Raw genomic sequence first — 19,680 nt, 5'->3', positions numbered from 1 at the left:
AAAGTCATTGCAATGATCTAATGGCTTCTTGGCTGCTAAGGCTTCTTAAGAACTCAAAATGATGTGTTATACATCCAGTTCATATTTTTTATTAACTTAATAGCACAATGGTTTTCTCATTATGTACAGTACCAGTATAAATAGGTTAAATTCATATATTTACTCTATTTACAGTTCATAGTGTTCATATCCCCACCCCTGAATTCATTTTCTTTTCCTGGCATTGTATATATTGAGTTAAAAAACGTATCTGAGTGTAACAGTTAATCTCGATTGTCCCTTAGCATTCTGTGTTATATGTCAAGGTCGTCGAGGTTACCCCAGCTTGGTCCAGCTTTTATCTTGGCCTTTAACTTTACATACAACTTCACCGCAGTCTCCATCTCTTTCTTCACTATCTGAGCCACCTGAGATGATAGGTAGAGAAAACACATCAGGTACAGTCAACAGAGAGTGTGCTCACCTGAAGCTAAAGCGAACATGACTTTGCAGAGGAGTTTAAAGATATTCCATAGACCGTACTAGGGGTTTATTTTCTTTAGTCTCACTAGTTATTAGGGATTGCTTTGTCCGGCTAAACAAGGTAGCTGAACTCAGTTCAATGGTTGCAGTGGATTTTCCCTGGAATAAATGCACCCCTGTCCTCTGGAGAATAGGGAGGTGCGTAAGCTTAAATAAAATTCAGAAATGTCATATTTAAAGTGGAATTGAATAAAAAAAATATATAATTTCATATATATACAAAAATCAAGGTTAGGAATTTGACCTAATACAGGACCCTAGAATGCAACGTTTGCATTGTGCTCTGCGTAATGAATTAATGTGTGTCCCACCTGGATGAGGTCCTCTTCTTTGGTCTCATAGATGAGCTCGTCATGTAGCTGCAGGATGAAGAAGGCTCCCCTCAGATGGGACGTCCCGCCACGCCGACTCACTGGGGAGAGAACGACCCAGACGTCCGTCCAGACCAGTCTTAATCGTCTATAGTGCAGCCTTTAATGTGGCTCGTGTCCTGCACGTAGGGGCCACTAGTCTGGAGCAGCGCTTCCCAAACAGGGGTACACCACAAGTAGCAGAATGGCCAATGGCGAGGTTAAACATTTAGGATGTTTTTAATAACATAAATGGTAAACAAACTAGGGGTAATAAGTCAGCAACATAACCCATTATAAATACTATATTCAGAAAGTCATTTCTCCATTTTCGTTTCCTTCGCATGCTTTGTTCTGATCGACACTTCTGTCTCCTGCCCGTGCACACGTGTGGTAGACGAGGTGGTTCACGGCCGATAGTCCTGACCTTAATAACCCCTGCTGTTCACTGGGTCGAGGCCCTGACGTTAATAACCCCTGCTGTTCACTGGGTCGAGGCCCTGACCTTAATAACCTCCTGCTGTTCACTGGGTCGAGGCCCTGATGTTAATAACCTCCTGCTGTTCACTGGGTCGAGGCCCTGATGTTAATAACCTCCTGCTGTTCACTGGGACGGGGCCCTGGCCCCTACCTGGCATGGGGTGCTGGTGGGACAGGGGGGCGCTGGGGTAGAGCTCACGCAGGCGCTTCTGGATGTTGACGGTGGCGCGTTTCACGATGTCGGCGGCCGAGCCCTGCACCGTGGTGTTGACCGCCTGCCGCTCAGCCTGGGGGGTGGGGGGGGGCGAGTACATTACGTAAATGTACTCGCAGTACATGTACTTGATCAGGTGAGAATGGTATGGTATGATTTCTAACATGCTATGGTAGAAATCGACCTTTATTCATTTACCTCCATTCAAAAACTATAGACCCTTTCCCCATTTTAGGACAAACACGTGACACTCTTTACACTAATCAGGGGTCTGCTACCTCGATGGCCCAGGCCACGGGTTGTAGAATCATCCGCACTAGCTTAGTGAAGATGACCTGCTGACCTGCGGTACCTGAAGGTAGCAGACCCATAAGTAGTGTAAGGTGTTTACCCTGCGACGTTGGCTCTCTGAAAACGTCAAGCAGAACTGGAATGCACTCATAATAACCACACGTGATCACTCTGTCAAGGCTTGCGTGTTAGACCCACGCTCCCCATGCATGCTCGTCACGTGTGGCCGACGAACACGCTCTCCTCACGTGTGCCTTGGCGAAGCCGTTGCCGTTGGTGATGGCGGGCAGGTACCGCCGCCGGCCCATCAGGGTCTGGACGTAGCCCCTCCTCTGGCAGTTCTTCACCGTCTCCCTGAGGAAGGCCTGGATCCCTGGAGCAGACAGAAGGACGTCTCCGCTCAGTGTCGGTGGAGGTGATTATTTAAGAGACACACTGGGACTGAAGATGCTTCCATTTATGGAAGACAAATCTGCATTCTTCTGACAAGCAATGTAGTTTGGCTAAATGGTTGCCAAGCAACACAGGGTTGCACATCTTGAGATTGGCGGTGCATAAGTCCTAAAATGTACTTTTCACAGAGTTGTCATCACAGGTGTCACTCACAACACTAATTATCTCTCTGCTTTTATAAACCGGAGCAAACGCTCCGGTTTATAAAAGCATGGATTTGAAGGATATTAGATGAAGAGTACCTGTGTATCTGGATTTGAAGCTCTCGATGTAGCAAGCTGCATCGTTCTCATCCACGCCCATTTGCTCCCCTAAGGACTTGGGTCCCATCCCATAGATGATGCCGTAGCAAATCTACACACAAACACACAGACACACACGCTCATTTAAGAGAGTGAATGAATGAATGCTAAGGTATACATTATGAGCGTAAGTGTGTGTGTGGCGCACACACACACCTGTTTGGCCTGTTGTCTGAGGCTGTCGTTCACTGAGTCCGGCTCAATGCTCTTCCACTCGGCTGCAATGCAGCGGAACACGTCCGCTCCGCCGTTCAGCACCTGACAGATAACACACCTGTGTTTTTAACACACACACATCATTGCAATGGCTTACAGTTTCCTATTGGTTCATAAAAAGACCCTTTCGACAGAATCGTCATCTTAAGACAAAACACGCTTATAACACTATTGTGAGTCTTCTCCTTTATGCATCGGGGTACGGGTAGTAGACCTACCCGAACCGTCCTAGTACCCGTAGCCCTGGTACATAGCAGTCCCCAACAGACCCCCATGTGACTTTGAGCCAATCACAATCAAGACTCACCTGCAGGAGCCGCCGGTCCTTGGACAGGTGGGCGAGCACTCGGAGCTCCAGCTGGGAATAGTCCGCTGCGAGGATCATGCCCCCTGCAGGACACAAGGGAACCACAGGACCAAGGACGTCAAGGAGAGCGGCGCTCACAACAAGCATCAGCTCGTCGCATGGCAATTCAATTGGCTCTTCGAAGAGAAATTGAGCGCGTATGAGTGGTACTGCAATCAGGTCATCAATGATTGGGTCATAATTCAATAAAATGTGTGTAAAAAAATTTTTTGATTATGGATAAGGAGAAAAACGTGCGCTCCTCGATAGCGGAGGTGATCTTGAACATAAGCGGCTCGTCCACCTGAGAAGGGCACAAAGGAGTGGCGCATGCTGACGGAGAAGGCGGGGCCTTTCTTTGGACTGCCGACTGGAGCGGCGGGGGTTATGGTGTGTCGCCTCCTCCTGTGAAACAATGAACGGCATGGTTACCGTTGATAAACACTAGACCAGTCCGTTATTAACAAAACAGCATCTGGAAAGAGATGCTCCGTCCAGCGTTAACGTCGTCAGCCTACCCTTGTTTGTTTGCAGGCTGGCGGGCCTCCTGTGAAGGGGGGCTCTCCCCCACCATGGTGGGCATGTCGATCTCAAAGTCCTTGGGGACATTCTGGATGTTTGGCTCAGTGAAGCTCACCCGACCTGCGGTGCGCGTGGATTCAGAGAGCCTTGTTAAGTCCCAGAAACACAAACCTCCACTTCATAACAACGGAGAAGTAAAGGATGGGTCCGTTCGGCTCAGGTTGCAGGACATGGTTTGATTCCCACTTTAGGCCACCGAGTTCTAATGATGCAGACACTTACGGGACGAGTAAGACGTCTGGAAGAAAGCGTCGGAAGTTTCTATACGTAGAAATGCCCTGATGCTGTCTCTGGTGAACCACTGCATTATGTGTGAACAGAGGGAGTGGGTCGTTACCCGTGGCCGTGTGCGTCTGGGCGATGGGGTGGATGCGGTCCATGGCCAGGCCGGCGTGGTGCCTCTTCTCCCTCTGCAGGGGGAACACCACCTTGGTCATGGCGTTGGTGATTCGCCGCCACTCCAGAATCACCCCGGGCAACGGGTGGAGCGGGCGGAGCTTCTCCAGCACGTCCTGACGAGGAAGTTCAACACACGTCCCGTAGCGTCACGCACACACGCAGCGGGGCCACACCGAGGGCTTCACCGTGACTTGTTCACAGCAGAGGCGCGACCAGACGTACACGTTTTAGACATACCTTGGTGGTGCTGAACTGTTTGCCCAGTCGCGCTTTGCCGCCCCTCCTGGTGTGGCCCAGAGTCTTCTTATTTATAACCCCGCCCACGTCACCGTTTGGGGGCAGATGGAGCTCAAAGAACAATATCTGCAGGATGGACGGACACACACACACGCACACGCACACGCACGTTGAACTCTAAAGAGCACATTATCCGTCATTATGCGTATCATTACTCAAGAGTCCACTACTCGTTCCAGTCCAAACTGTATAGATTGCATTCATCCAAATGACCAAACCCATCCAGACATCAGAGAGAGGGGGGGGCGGAGGGGAGAGACCTGCGCTATGTCGTCGACGCTGGTGAGGGAGAAGCTGTGGCCGGCCAGGCCGTACGCCTGAGCCTCCAGGGCGCCCAGCTTGGCCTGCATCACGTGCTTCTGCCGCTCGCTCTCCCGCGCGCTGAAGCCCAGGCCGTTGAGCTCCAGCAGGGCCAGACACCTCTGGGACGGCATCTCCACCTGCCGGAACACGTCTGGGGGAGAGGCACGACAGCAGTACCACTTCAAGGTCATTTAAAAGGTACGGTATGCTGCTCCAGTCTAAATGTGGACACTACACTGTGCTCCTCCCCCCTCACCTCCCCCTCCACTCTCTGAAACCAGCCCCACCTCACAAAGAGAGGCACGCTGAAACAGTCAACAAGAGATCCACAAAGCTGCAGATTCAAGCAATTAACCTTAATCCCTGCAGCCTTGAATTGAGTTTTCATGGCACGACTGGTTTTAGAACTCAAATCATGTGGTGTTGTGTTTTTTTTTTTTAATTGTACATTTAATTGATCACAAAGTCAAATCAGTGCTCCAGTCCTTTCCAAACCAAGGCAGGCTGGTGTAGACTGACCCAGCATGCCGTCCGTCTCCAGCAGGCCGGTGAGGTGGGCCATGGTGGCGTGGATCAGCACACTCTCTGTAGCGGCCTTCACGCGGGGGCAGTAGGTGCGGGCGTGCCGGCCCTCCCCCAGCCCCTCCAGTAGGGCCAGCTCTGCGGGGCAGTAGAAGGTGACCATGTTGGCCAGGGTCCTCTCCTCGCTACCGGGGTCCACCAGCCAGCAGGCCACCTGTGGTCACCAAGAGGTGGTACACGTGTGTGGATAAAGGTTTGCTTTTACTCATTGCTGCTGTTATTCCAAATCATCAAGTAGAAAAGGTGAATCAACTTGATATTTGATGATATGATTATGGGAAATGATGGTGACATCAGAATTGTGATAAGAGTCAGTTGATTTCTTAAGTTTCTTTAAAAAAAAAAAAACAATTTATCCAGCAGATGACTTCCATGTTCATTTCTTAATTTGAAGCAAGAGAATCCATCCAAAGCCATACATCCATAGGATATAACAAAAATCAAGGATGATTTATCCTGTAGTGTGTTGCTTTAGAGTATGTTTGTGTATACCTTAGGGTCTTCACAGCTTCCCCCCAGACTGACACCACAGCTCAGCACCAGGGTTTTGTACACGTGGATGATGTCATAGGTGATGACCACGCCCGCTGGGTGGCTGACCAATGGCCTGTTCAGACAGGCCTTCACCTGCTCCAACCTCTCACCCACTGGCAAATCAGCATCCAGGGGAGGCGGGGCCAAACTAGAGCTCAAACCTACAGTGTTACGCACAAAACCAAAATGTATTGTCTGTGGTTAAGAATGGTGTCTGTGGTTTTGTAGGGGGCGGTCTGTGTATTGATATGGTTCAAGAAAGAAATATTGAACTACAGAGAATTAAAGTCTGAGATTAAAGAGAGGTTCAAGACCGATACGCATTTGCTTATCGGTCTGGTGATGTCAGGCTATATATCATAGCCAAAAACAGGCACCCACCTGAGCTCTGCTCCTGCTGCAGAGAGATGTAGAATGCATCCCTCGAACCCCAGCAGACGCTCAGACCCATCAACACCAGTCCATCCTCTCCCCTCACTGGGAACCCAGCCGCAGTGCACAGCTTCTGATGGTTTGCTGACCCTGCACATGTCACATGCAACACGACATCATTGTTATATTTGTACAATAGGAAGATAAGTACTTTATTGATCCCCTAAGGTAAGTTTAAGTGTTGCAGCAGCAAATCACATAAATGACTAAGAACACACAACGAGGAAGGTAAAAGTGCAGAACAGAAAATATGTATAAATACAAATACTTGATACAAAAACAAATAAATAAAAAAAATGTTTTACTTCAAGTCATTGCCCTTTGTGTGCAAATAAATCTAAAATGTGCATTGGGTTTTCAGAGGAGGAATCCCCTCTCCCTGCACAGAGGGGAGTCATCGTAGGTAGCTACTGCGGTGGGTAGGATAGTCCTTACTGCAGCGGAGCTGGAGGAGCCGCTGACTGAAGACTCTGCTGTCGGAGCAGTAAGTCATTTAGGGGGTGTCCCCGGTTGGCGCCTCTTTCAGCCTCACGACATACTAGTCTCATGATAAAGAACGATGGTTGGTGATACTTTAATACTAACATACTATACTATTTATTGCACATGCTTGACACAGTGTTGCAGCTGATCACACTCAAGCTCTCACAGTTAACGACCACCCACTGCGATGTGCACCGGCGTCACTGACCTCTCTTGTGTTTCTCCCCGATGCCTCCCTCGGGGCGCGGGGTCCGCTCCGGCCTCTGGCAGGCCAGTGCCAGGGCGTAGCGTTCCTTTGTTCTCCACTCGCTGATGAACGTGTGGAAGAGTCCCCGGTCGCTGGCCACGTCGATGATGGAGAAGGCCCCGGAGCTGCTGGGCGTGAGGGGGGCACTCTGGGACAGCTGGAGGCTGAAGCCCTCGTCGATCACGGATGCATCCTCATCAGAGCGGCCGGCCTCCGGGGCGGCTGGGATCGGAGGGGCCGCGTCTGGTACGCCCGAGCCGGGCTTTGACTCGTAGTCGTCTCCCGCTTTGGATTTGTGGCCGAGTTCGGGAACCAATCTGTTTTTATCGTTCCCGGACCCGGATATATCGGAGGGCTGGAGACGGTGGCTGGGTCCTGGGAGGGACTTTTGACATGTCGGAACCTTCTTTGAGCTGCGGAGGCCTGTGGAGTTGGTGGATCGTTTCAGAGGCTTGGCAGACAGAGGTGAATGGACGGAGGAGGTTGTTAGTTTGATTCTGGGAGTGACGGGTGCCGTGTCCTGTGTGGGGGGGATGAGGTCCGAGGCAGAGGCTGGCCTCTCTCCGGCTTTCTCTTGTCCGTGGTCTTCCACCGTCTCTCCAGAGCGGCTTGGAGCAGCAGGCGCTGGGGTCTGACACTCCTGTTTCCCATCCCTCCCCATCACAGGCTGAGGTGTTTCCAGGTGCTTCACTGCAGCGTTGTGCACGTGGGCTGGCGTGACTGATGCCGTTGCTGTTAGTGTTGTGATGCGTTGGACGGTCTGGTCAGCCATGCTGGGCCAGTGATCGAACATCTCTTGCAGTCCGGGGCTGCAGTCAGGAAAATGATCAGGTGAGCTCTGGATGTGGCTGTTGGCTTTTTCTACACCCGGTCTGATTTCATTCCTGCCCTCTCTCTTGCTTGCCTCACCTATTTTCAAGAATACATGATCATGGTTTCTCGGTGTAGTTATTTCTTTTAACTTGTCTGCTAGGCCTTGGGTCCCACCTGTATCCGTATGCCGCTGCTCTATTGATTGGGGCGGGTTGGTTTTGGATTGGGCCAGGTGGGGTTCTGGTGGCTTAAACTGACCAGGCACAAGGCTTGAATGTGATCCCTGCTGGTCAGTCGGCACACCGTCTGGTTTGGAGTGTTTACCTTCACCATGGCTACGTTTGCGCTCTTCTGGTGATCTCTCCGCGTGCCTGAGCAAGCTCTGCCGCTCCAGGAAGTGCTCCCCCACCAACAAAGAGTCGCCCCATTCAGACAGATTGAAGGACGACTCGCTCCATTGCTTGGCCTCTTCTGCCTCCTGATTGGCCAGAAGCTCACTGCGTCGTCGTTCCTGACCAGAGGGGAGTTGGGGGTTGTCTGCAATCTCCTCTCTCGCCGGCTCCTCTTGGTCTGAAGGAAGCAGCCCGTCCTGGTCTGGGCTGAGGCCAGCGAGTAGGGAGCGCTCGTAGAGACTGTCAAACAGGAAGCTGCTGCTGGCATTCAAACTCTCAGAATCAACCGGATCTACGTCTAATGCAGGGAGGACGTCATCCTCCTCTTGCTTCTGTTCCTCTTCCCCGTCTTCCTCGTCCATGTTCTCAAAACCATCTACTCTTGGAGCGATCTACAGAAATCAACAACGACCAGCCATCACTAATCACTCATGTAACATACAATATATAGTTGTGTACACATTGACCAAATACACCATCATGATAATTAGAGGAAATAACCCAACCGAACTGACTCACCTGGTGGCTTGTGTCCAGGATTAGTTCGAGCTGGCTATCTGTGAGAGAAATGTTAAATCTTGGACCAGCGTCGTCGCGTCTTACATGGGATTGGGCCTCGATAGGGTGACCCTCGGTTGGAGAGCTGTGAGCGTTCTTTCCGGCATGAGGGGTCGGCGCCTCAGGCTGGAGTCTTCGGTCCTTTGTGTTCTCCTCCAGCGCGTCACCTTCCCGACGGCCGCTCGCCCTCCTCTCCTCCGCCTCGTCCCCCCGATCCTCCCCCTCCTCCGCCAGCGGGTTCCCCTGATCAAACATGATCCTCTCCGTCGCGGAGTCCAATTCGAAACTGTCGAACCCAAAGCTTTCCTCTGCCTCGTTAGAGTCCCCTGCCACCGCCCCCTCTCCGTGAGCGCCGTCCGTGTACAGCTCTGGGGAGGAGAACCGCTCCTCCTCCTGTCTCCTCCTGCGCCGGGCCCCCGGGGAGAGCGGAGGTGTTGGCGTGGGAGAATTGGACGGCGGCCCCATGACTGGAACCTGTGACGTCTGAGCGTTAATGGGAGAAGTGGACTCGGGAAGACCCCCTAAATCACCCGCTTGCGGGGGATCTGTTGAAATGACGGCGGACCTCCTGTGAGGCGTTGGAGAACTCTGACGTGGACTTTGTACGATCTCCAATTCACTATCCACTGGCGGCCGTGTTTGCTGCACAGTTTGGACACCTCCCCACACGTGACCATCGGTGTGAATCGACTGGAGAACTTTGCTCAAGGCTTTGGAGTGCTTTACCTCTCCTGACCGAGCAGGGGAGGCCCCGGATTCGGCGGCGTCCTCTTTAAACGCTTCTGCGGAACCCCGGTACTGCCCCTGCTTTCGGGGTGCCGGGGCCCGGAACCGAGGCGGGGGCATGGGGGACGTGGGGGGTAGAGGAAGGGTGTTGAGCGGCGGGAGAGGACTGGATACCAACTCGGCCAGTTCCTGCGTCAGGCTTCTGTGGCGTACGGCCCCCTTTGTGTTCACAGCCCCTGGTTCGGCGGGGGGAGCCCCCCCTTCACCCCTGGTCCCGTCTCCCTCCTCGGCTCTCTGGCCCTTCTCCCTTCCAGCTGCCCCCCTCCCCGCCGTCTCTGTGCCTCTTTGCTTTGCCACATGTTCTGTCGGTTCTGGATGGTGAACGATGGCAACGGTGTGATTGGTTGATTTAGCCTCTGCCCCTCTCTCTGCCAGGCCTTTGTGGGCCGTCTCTGTTCTGACTGTGTGTCGCTTGCCTCCCGGTGGTTTCTCATCACATTTCTCCTTTGCTTCCCTCTCTGCACCTCTCGTCCTATTCTGATCTTTTTTCGTTGCCTCCTCTCTCTGTCCTTCTGCTCCCGTGTGTATTTCCCTCGTAGCTTCACACCGTTTATCGAGCTCTTCCTCACAGACAGTCTCCCCTCTCCTCTTACTCAAGCTGCTGGACGAGCCCGCCAACGCATCCAATTTGGGGGATTTTGATTGGCCGCCGCTGCGTCCGTCACCTGGCCCCGTGTCAGGAGGAGTCCCCGGGTCCCACTGGACCCCCAGCTGAGCCAGGTCTCCCTGGAGGAGGAGCCTGGCCTCAGACACAATCTCATTGGCTGCTTCCTTTTCCGTCAGGGCCCGCCCCCCACTGACCCAGACACAGCGCAGGCTGCGCCTCTCGGCCGCCTCCACCTCGCTCTCGTCCACGGCCCGCTTGGAGCTGTGGACCACAGACGGCAGCACGGGTTATCACAGAGGTGAGACCACGGACCACATTGGGCAGGCCACGGTTAAATGATCAGGATGACTAGCAATGGCCAATAAAGACGGCCCAGTCCAGAGGTTCTCTTCCATCCAGTGACGCGACGTGACCGTCAGTGAATGGAAGTGATATATAAAATATAAAAGTGATGTTTGGATAACGTTATCCAAACAAATGTCATGGTTTAGGGCTGGCCTAGGCTTGCATACAAGTAGGGAAATGTATGGACGAACAATGGCTGTGATATTCAAATCAAATGTGATTCTTCTCTCGAGCACTCCTCCCGCACAGACACACACACACACACACACACACAGACGGACAGACACAGACCTCTTAAAGGGAACGGCTTTCCGCAGTGCCTTCTCCACGTCGGCCACGGTGGCCCTGGCCAGCTCGGCCACGGTGCACAGCCCCTGGGCGTACAGCGCCCGGGCCCGCGTGGCGTTCAGCAGGGACACCCGCACCAGGTCCACCAGCTCCCTCTGCACGCCGAAGCTCAGCCGCGTCTGGTACTGGGACAGCAGCAGCTCCATGCTGCTCCAGCCCAGACGCTTGCAGAACACCGTCACCATGCCTGCCACCACAGAGAGAGAGAGGGGGGGAGAGAGAGAGAGAGAGAGACAGAGACAGACAGAGAGAGAAAGAGAGGGTGGTTGGGAGGGGGGTTACTGTCGATGCTGGTATTTTGCATGGATATGATCATTTAAATGTCCTCTGACAAGCTTGAATTATACTTCCCACACGGTTGCACGGAAACGAACTCCGTCACACATCGAGCATAAAGAAGCTTTAGTCACTGTTTTGGACATTTGACACTTCATCTCAATTACAGTTGCACAGGTTCCTCATTCGGATTCAAAACCAGCCCTAACCTCCACAGCAGCTAAGAGACTGTATTGTAGGTAGGTATACACTGTGGGCCGTGTACCTGCGTATGTGGAGGCAGACTGCTGCAGCGACTGCAGCTGGCCACGGTTGCAGTTGTACCTGGAGGCCACCGTTGCCAGGGGCACCTCCTTCACCAGGTCCTGCAGGACCAGGGTGGTGAAGAACCTGTGGACACGTGGAGGAGAACCACCAGCTGGTTAGTTCACGCACACGCGGCGGTGGAGGACTCCTGCTTCACACAGTAAGCCATGTGCCACGTCAACCTGTCAGTGGAGCCAGCTGATCTGACCTATAGACCTGGTCAACAGACTGAGGGCGCACTCACACTAGGGAAAGTGTTGCCCTGTACCGTACTCAAGTACGATTGCCCCCCCACTGTGCCACCTGTGGCCTGTGCTCACACTAGGCAATCTCAACTGGGCCTGAGTACGGTTGCCTCTTGTACATATAGGTTGCGTATCCGTGCGTGTGAGCGTGTCGGCTCATAAGCATCTGTACCGCGGCCTGAGCACACCTCTCCGAAGTGTACTGAGGCCACGGAATTTAACTGTACTTGAGTACGGACGGCGTGCTCACACCAGCCAAACCGTCTAGACTTAAGGGGGCAAACGTACTCAGGCACGGTACAGATGGCCAAGTGTGAGTACGCCCTGACATGGTCTCAAACTGGTCAGTCCAGCGATAGTAGAGCGCACACTACAGCCAGGCAGGAGTTCTCATCTGTGATTCGATTACGCATATAGTACAGTGGAGTGAACACATATCATACTGTTTAGGCATGTATTTGAAAAACAAATGGGAGTGAATACGTGTTAATCATTGCAATCTACAAATCCATACAAACACAAAACAAAGCTAAACACACACAAACGGTACACAGCACCCAGCCGGGACCCAACCTCACGCAGGGATTCCTACGAATCAAATCCAAACGTCGTCGTGGTTGAGCCCGTGCCCCGCCTCACCGTTTGTGGACGGCCATCTGCCGGCGCTGCGCGTCCGTCTTGGCGACCAGCTTGCCGCTGACGGAGCGCGCCAGGAAGCCCTCCTGCACGCCCACCAGCTCCGCCACCCTCTTCATGGAGGAGGGCAGCTGCTCCCACAGGCAGAAGAACTGGTACCAGTCGATGGTGGTCCACTCAGCGTACACCGGGGTGATCTGAACACATGAGGGGGGATGGGGGGGGACGGGTTGGACTTCTGGGTTCGATGAGCAAGAGGCCTGACCCCTACTCGCTTATTAAGGTCATGCATACATTTATCATGAGTAAGTTGTTGTGAAAGATATTAGTTGTATCCTCATCAGATGATCAAAGTTATAAGTTAATTGGCTAAATAGCATGTTGTAGTAAATACTACACAGAAAATAGCCAATGGATATTCTGTTCTGTAATGTTGCGTACAGTCGTTCTAATGCTGGGCTCTAAGGATACATGTTTTGCACGTTAAATTATCCTCGACAAATCCCTTTAATTCTGTTATAGTCACAATGATATATTTTAATTAGAATATGGATTTGCAAATGTATGGGTGTGTGTAATACTGTAGGTGTGCGTGTGTGTGTGTGTGTGTGCGTGCGTGCGTACGTGCGTGCGTGTACCAGGTAGAGGGTGTGCAGGTCGTTCTCCAGTACGAAGCCCTTCATGGCGCGCTGCAGGTCTGCGAATATCCCCAGAGCCTCGGGGGGAGAGAGGGAGGAGGACAGCGTGGCTGCTCCCAGCAGCGAAGGAGCAAACCTCTCCCCTGGGAGCCAGGAGGAGAACACATGTTAGTCATGTCAACCGAACAGCCTAATGCTCAATGAAGCATCAGCCATTTAAAGAGCACCGCTTTTTAAATGTCTATTATTTAAACCCTATTTCAGTCTGTGGCAAATATGTTGAAATAGAATAACAGCCTCTGTACTTAATGTAGGAAAAGCGGATATCAAGTGGTTATCTAGTCGAGTGGTAATCTACAGTATAGACATTTGATCACTAGAATGTGAATACACACACAAATCATTTTTCATAGAGCCTGATGATGTTGATGAACATCATCAATATCCTCTTTGTCATCAATTTCATTGTCATCCTCATCAATGCCATCTCTAATGCAAAGAATTTTATTCATATATTTCATCACTTATTTCATAACTTCTACTTTTAACAATCTAAAATGTATTTAATTGTTGTGTTTATTAATCTATTCAGTATTCATTTGATTTGACTGCTCACGTTTGTTTTATTTAGTCAATTGTATTTATTTAATCTATGCTTAATCCACTTCAAGTGGAAGTGCAACAGTATGTTGCATTTGGAAAATGACAACTGAAACACCCTATCATAGCCTGGTATGATCTGGACCAGTATTTGAACATCATTCCTACTCAACAACTGAGCATCCATCAATTAAAAAGAGACTGCCACACCTTCCCCTTCCTTCAGGATCGTAATGAACTCGTTCTCCATCAGCCACTCCACGCAGGCCTCGATGGCGCCCCTGTTGGTCTCGGGCTCCGGCCCCTCCTTCGGGCCCCCGTCCGAGGGGCCCCGCTCCCATCTGGCGCTAGCGGCAAGCAGCGTGCAGGAGGCATACAGCCGCACATCCTGTGGTGTGCTGGCCACACCTCCAACAATGATCTGTACGTTGCAGGGGGTGGGGAGTGGGGAGAACAAGGCACTGAATTATGGATGTGGTAATGGAGATAAACACATCTCTGCTTCGGTGCACACATAGTTGATGCCACCTCAACGGTGCGACCTCAACTCAACACTGTCTACAGGGTTTCATCAGGCAGACATGGAGCCGTCGTTCACAGACTCATCAAACACTCTCCCTCGATTGGTAGAGTCACTGCAATGCATCGACAAAGTGTTTAACACCACCAGTACCATTTAGAGTTAGGGTATCGATTCCAATTACCCCCAGCCTGAGCGAAGACGTGCCCTTGTCTGACTGTATCTCTAAATAAAAGTGACCACCCAATTGCTTACATTAGGAGGAGGTAGGTAGTAGGATGAAGACTCAGCAACACATACCTCCAGGATGGCTCGGAGCATGCTCGTGGTGACACCATCCCCTTCCCGCTTCACCAGGCAGCTGCTGATTGGTCGAAGCGCACCCTGGACGAGGCTTATGCCCTTCTGCCTCTCAGACTCCTTGCACACGAGCACACTCTCTCCTGTCCCAGAGAGAGACAGAAGACGTACAAGCTTGTTACAGTCACTGTGTTGGACATGCCATCAGACTTTACCAAGGATTTATTTTAAAGTACATTATTTGGATTTTGTTTGATTTGATCCACTGCCCACAGAACCTAACCAGAGTTGAGTCATTCAAACGTAAATATCTTCCGATCCGTGGCGTTAACAGAAAAAAAATAAGCAGGCTTTACTGCAATGTCAATGGCTTTCGTTCTTCGCGCATCACCCACCCCATCTCTCACGGTTTCCGCGACCGAACCAAACCACTCATCACTGCGATCATTTAGTTTCTCAGTCCTTTTGGCCACTTCTATTCATGGCGCCTCTTGCCTTGTGTGTCCACTCCCTTGCGGCCGGCCCGCCCGGCCATCTGTTTGTACGTGAGCGGGTCCAGCAGGTGTCCGTTGAAGGTGGGGGTTCGGATGATGACCCTGCGGGCCGGGAGGTTGACCCCAGAGGAGAGGGTAGAGGTCGCGGCCAGCACTTTGACCAGGCCCTGGCGGAACGCGCCCTCCAGAATGTCCCGCTCGTCGAACGTGAGGCCTGCAGACGGGCCACAACACACACACACACACACAAAACAATATGGTGGAGGTGCAGAAGTACTTATATACCTTCTGTTAAATAAGGGTTTCCCTTGTTAGTAGAAGGGGGCGGGGCAAGTCGTTATGGTAAGCATCCACCCTGTCATCCAATAAATTAATTCCTTGATTAAAAGGAGGACATTCATGCCATCTGTGAGGACAACACGGCCAAAGATAAAATTGTAAAGACATAGTTAGAATATACATATTCAACCATTTCCTTAATATTTAAATGGTTACACAGCACTTGGTTTAATCACCAGCGTGGTGGAAGCCAACCCCCCAGGGGACGCAGCGCTGTAGGGTAGGGTCTAGCCCAGCAGGGGTGCGTCTCAGCTGGGCGATCACATCAACCAGGCCCTTCTGGTCCAGACATACTGCCTGGGGAGCGGCCTCCGCCTTGCTTTCTGCAGAATACAAACCATACATGGCATTGTACTACTAGATATAATACATGCACAATTATTATCCAGTCAATATAGGCATTCCCGTTATATATACATATATATATATATATTTTTTTTAACATAATTTAAGAACAGAAATGGATTTCCGGATTTAACCATGGAATCCTCAAGAAAAGAAGTATCATCAAAATTGAGAATCAATTAGTGTCGTCCCTTTGTTTCAGATAACTAAATATAAAATGTAGCATGACAAGGTATAGGCAGTAAATACATCTCCATAAATTCCTTTGGAATGTGCACTAACACAAGTTAAATAGTGTAGAGATGCAAGAATTCACCAGTATTTCTGAGATTGTAGAATTCTCTGGCGATGCTGTCGGCTAGCTTCTCACACCAGATCTTTGAGGGGCAGAAGAGCAGCACAGAGTGGCCGTCTCTCACCGTCTCATAGCTTAAACTCACTATGTGGTCGTCGTCCCCCTTATTTTAAACACACACACACACACACACACACAAACAGTTAACACACAATAAACACACACACAACCAACACATGAAATCACCTCTGGATTGAAGGATCCCCTCCCCACCACCCAAACCCACTAACCTTCACACTGATGGCAGGGGAGAACTTCCGAACCAGGGAGAGTGTGTTGTCGTAGATGTTGCAGCCCACCTTGACGAGCTCCTGCAGGGGCACCGGCCTGTAGTCCGTCTGGTAGAGCTCTGCTGCCAGCCAGCCGGCCAGCAGGGCGAGGTTAGGCAGGGTGGCACTCATACCTACGATCTGCACCCCATCAGAGAGCGAACTGTAGGGACAGATTATACACAACGTATTCAACCACACGCCAACACCTTCTTTGGAACAGAAACGATCAATAAGACAAGACCAACACATCAAGCGAATAGACCAAGTGACGTAATAAAAAAAAAAAACAGACAGACCCTTTAACGTTCTGCTTCAGTGCAATGAAGCGTATCTTGGTCAGCAGCAGCTCGAGAAGGTAACCCCTCCCGGAGTCTCCCACCATATGCAACTCATCCACCACCACCATCCCTGTGATGAGCCCGAAATACACGGCACAGCGCAAAATGAGCCAAACTCTTTAATACGAGTCATCGTTGAATTTGACGCCATCGCGTCAAAAGGAGTACGATCATGTTTTAAACAGGTCCGTTACCTAGAAGATCCATGCTGTCTTCTTCTATCAGTCTGTTGACGAGAGAGTTGGCCTTCTCTATGGTGCACACCGCCACGTCCAGAGCCCTGAAGCCTCCTGGCGCCGAGGTGCCCCCCATGTATCCCTCCACCCGCACGCCCGCCTCCTCAAACACACTCTGCGGGGGCGACGCACAACACACAGACGCACGCCGGTGTTGAAGCCGCAACGGCAACGCATCGTTGATCGCCCGACAATGCATTTATTAAGTGTGATGATCCAATCGTACCCTCCGTTCATTTACCGAGTAAAAATATCAAACATTAGCTGCTAATTCATTCTTTGTTACATTTCTCTATTTCAGCTCTATGTCAGACAGAATGAAGACTTGAAGGAACACAGCCTATTGGATAAGACAATCTCATTTAGACATTGCTGCTTCTGGTATCTAATGTTGTGATGTTACAGACTGCATCCATCCATCCTATCCATCCTCACCCTCCCTCACCTGAAGGTAGTGCATTTTCTCCTTGGCCACCGAGACGAATGGCAAGATGAAGAGAGCCTTCCTTTTAGTCTCCAACACGCGCTTCAACATCAGCAGCTCCGACACCAAAGTCTTCCCAGCGCTGGTGGGGGCTAAGAGCGTACAGGATTACGTGGACAGAGGGAGAGAAAGCTTTGTTGAGCCAACATGCATGGCAATATTAAAGCGACCCGTTTCTAATGACCCGCATGTCCACTGCGAACACGGCCGTCTTACCCGCATAGACAAGGTTCTGTCCCTGCAGGACCTGGCCCACGGTGAGGCACTGGGCCTGCCAGTCGAACATGTGGGTGACCCCGTGTCTCTTGTAGCGCTCCAGGACGGGCTTGGGTAGGCCCCAGCTGGACAGCTGCAGCCTCTCTGCGTTCTCCTCAGGGGCATGCATGGCGAAGCCTAGAGAGAGAGATTATACACTGCAGTTAAAGAAGGATTCTAAGGTGTGTTTAGTGTTGACTGACATGGAGGAATTCATGATACTAAATGGAACAGGAACTGGTCATATCATCTTATGTTGTTAATCCGGTGAAGGGGCAGTTTGAAGAATGATATCAGAAAAAAACGTTCAATATACAATGTTCGATATACAATGTGTACTCCTATATGGTATATCTTTATGGCAGGGCAGTTGCTATGTGCCGATACGATGGTTATAAACAGCACTTTATAATTATCAGCCCTGGACTTAGTTTGAGAGGAATACCAACAGCTGGCTTTGGTTTAGCCTCACCTTGCTGAGTTAAAGTGTGAGGGAGATGACTAGCCTCCAGGCCAGTGGGAATTGTGAGCACAGACGCCGAATGATTCTGTAAGGACCGCTGGAGTTCTGCCTTCTTCCTGGCCGCTGCCAAGTTGGTGGGGCTAAACAGGATGTAGTTGGAGGAGGCGTCCAATGGGGAGTCGGCTTTGTTACTTGGACCAGCTTTGTCCGGGCTTAGAGGGGAGTCTCTTTTCCTGGATTTGTGCACCTGACTGTTGAAAATTAGCTAGTGTTAATGCGAGAACCATCCGACTAATCTGAAATGAATATAAGTGTGAATACACAACAAAGTGGAGGTGGAAGTTGAGACTTACCCAGGATCCACCGCGTGCTGCTTGGTCGGTATGTTGCCATGAGGCTGTATGTTGCTGGGGCCCGCAGAATCTGACTGGCAGCTCTCTGTTCCTCTCTGAGGAAGCTGTGCGTCCTCTAAGTCCTCGCTAAAGAGAAGCTTTTGGGCGAGATCTTTGCAGCCGGACCTCCGCAGACTCCCACCCCCTGTACTGCCTTGCTTGCAGGCTCGCTTTGCCTCCCTCGCTGGTTCAGGTTGGCAGTGGGCTTTGTGTGTGTTTCCATTGGGACGTGAATCACAGTGTTGGATGGATTCTTCATGGTTCAGACTCCGTGTCGAGTCGTTTTTCCGCTTTCTGGTGATTTGTCCATTTGTGTCGGTAGTGATTGGTGGATCCATTCGAAGCAGAGGTTTTACAGGGTCCAGGGCATCAAGTGCCTGCATCATCTCATCGTCAAGCGCCAGGGAGGATTCCCCCAATGGAAATACGGCTCCTCCGCCCTACGCAAGAAAGCAAAGGTGCCTGTCAAACTAGCTGTGCTCATGGTAGAATGAGAAAGTTGCCGCAAAATTATAACTTGAATATTTTTGTCGTTTCTTTTCCTGAATTATATTATTGTGTTGATTCTTTTCTGTATGGTTTATTGTTTAGAGTGGTTCATGTACTTTTACAACATATTCGATTTGTCATTGATAATTTATTTTTGTAATATATACGGGCGTGAATGAACGATTATTTTCAGAGACAGGGATGACAGTAGGAATCAGATTTTCTGGCAGTCAGACTCACCACGTTAGAGCCTTTGTGGTTCTTTGACTCCAACGTCGTTTTCTTAGCGAGTTGACCATGTTGTCCGGTAATTGGTTCATTGTAGACTTGACAGCTGTAAAAAGCACATTGGGTCCGTCGTATGTGGGAGGTTTATGAATGCATATTCATATTTACTTAATTTCAGTGTAACTCTTGTATGGATAATTATTGTACAACCATCGTTTACAGGTAGTTATGTAGTCATGTATGTGTTCTGTACCTTTTCTTGACGATCTGATGTTGTCCCATGTAACACTTCTTTTTATGTGGAGGGCCCGAAATGCTCATACCGACAACTTCGTATGAGTTGACTTACTGAACGTCCTAGTTGTTTTGAATTAATACACATGACATCGAGGTAAAAAAAATAAACAGTAAAAGTAAAAAATGCTTTATATATGTATATGTTAATAAACACGCAAACAAAGTGCAGTTGTCTTGACAATATTTAGAAGACAAACTGTAAACATAACTTAAACACGCCTGAAATCAAAAAGACCGCTGCGCTGGCTCCGCCTACCTGTGTTTCACAAAAATAGTTCCATGTCGCAAAG

The 19,680-nt window shown here is 50.5% G+C and overlaps 1 protein-coding gene across 1 annotated transcript; it reads right to left on the bottom strand.

The window, feature by feature from the left end:
• Positions 1-73: 73 nt before the first annotated feature.
• Positions 74-19,586, bottom strand: polq (polymerase (DNA directed), theta). The gene is made up of 35 exons (XM_084465482.1): positions 19,347-19,586; positions 19,106-19,199; positions 18,338-18,816; positions 17,994-18,235; positions 17,483-17,659; positions 17,228-17,358; positions 16,741-16,897; positions 16,505-16,616; positions 16,167-16,368; positions 15,898-16,039; positions 15,413-15,559; positions 14,899-15,111; positions 14,404-14,546; positions 13,794-14,004; positions 12,984-13,126; positions 12,349-12,542; positions 11,424-11,548; positions 10,826-11,069; positions 8,758-10,450; positions 6,995-8,630; positions 6,253-6,393; positions 5,830-6,032; positions 5,275-5,491; positions 4,713-4,906; positions 4,393-4,518; positions 4,094-4,268; positions 3,693-3,816; positions 3,479-3,579; positions 3,136-3,218; positions 2,769-2,870; positions 2,553-2,664; positions 2,106-2,230; positions 1,504-1,639; positions 834-934; positions 74-407 (listed from the first exon to the last, which is right to left on the bottom strand). The coding sequence occupies exons 1-35, from the start codon at positions 19,412-19,414 to the stop codon at positions 294-296; spliced, it is 8,607 nt and encodes a 2,868-aa protein (XP_084321608.1). The 5' UTR covers positions 19,415-19,586; the 3' UTR covers positions 74-293.
• Positions 19,587-19,680: the final 94 nt, after the last annotated feature.

This window comes from Micromesistius poutassou, assembly GCF_964030765.1.
Source record: "Micromesistius poutassou genome assembly, chromosome: 3".
Lineage (NCBI taxonomy): Eukaryota > Metazoa > Chordata > Actinopteri > Gadiformes > Gadidae > Micromesistius > Micromesistius poutassou.
The sequence above is the reverse complement of the archived record's forward strand: the minus strand, read 5'-3'. Positions and strand labels throughout refer to the sequence as shown.

Bases quoted from the DNA above. Each gene is read 5' to 3' on its own strand.
- polq (XM_084465482.1), bottom strand. From the start codon at position 19,414: ATGAGCATTTCGGGCCCTCCACATAAAAAGAAGTGTTACATGGGACAA. The intron at 19,200-19,346 runs GTACAGAACACA...TGCTTTTTACAG, and splicing joins CATCAGATCGTCAAGAAAAG to CTGTCAAGTCTACAATGAAC. The intron at 2,871-3,135 runs GTGAGTCTTGAT...GTTATCTGTCAG, and splicing joins AGGACCGGCGGCTCCTGCAG to GTGCTGAACGGCGGAGCGGA.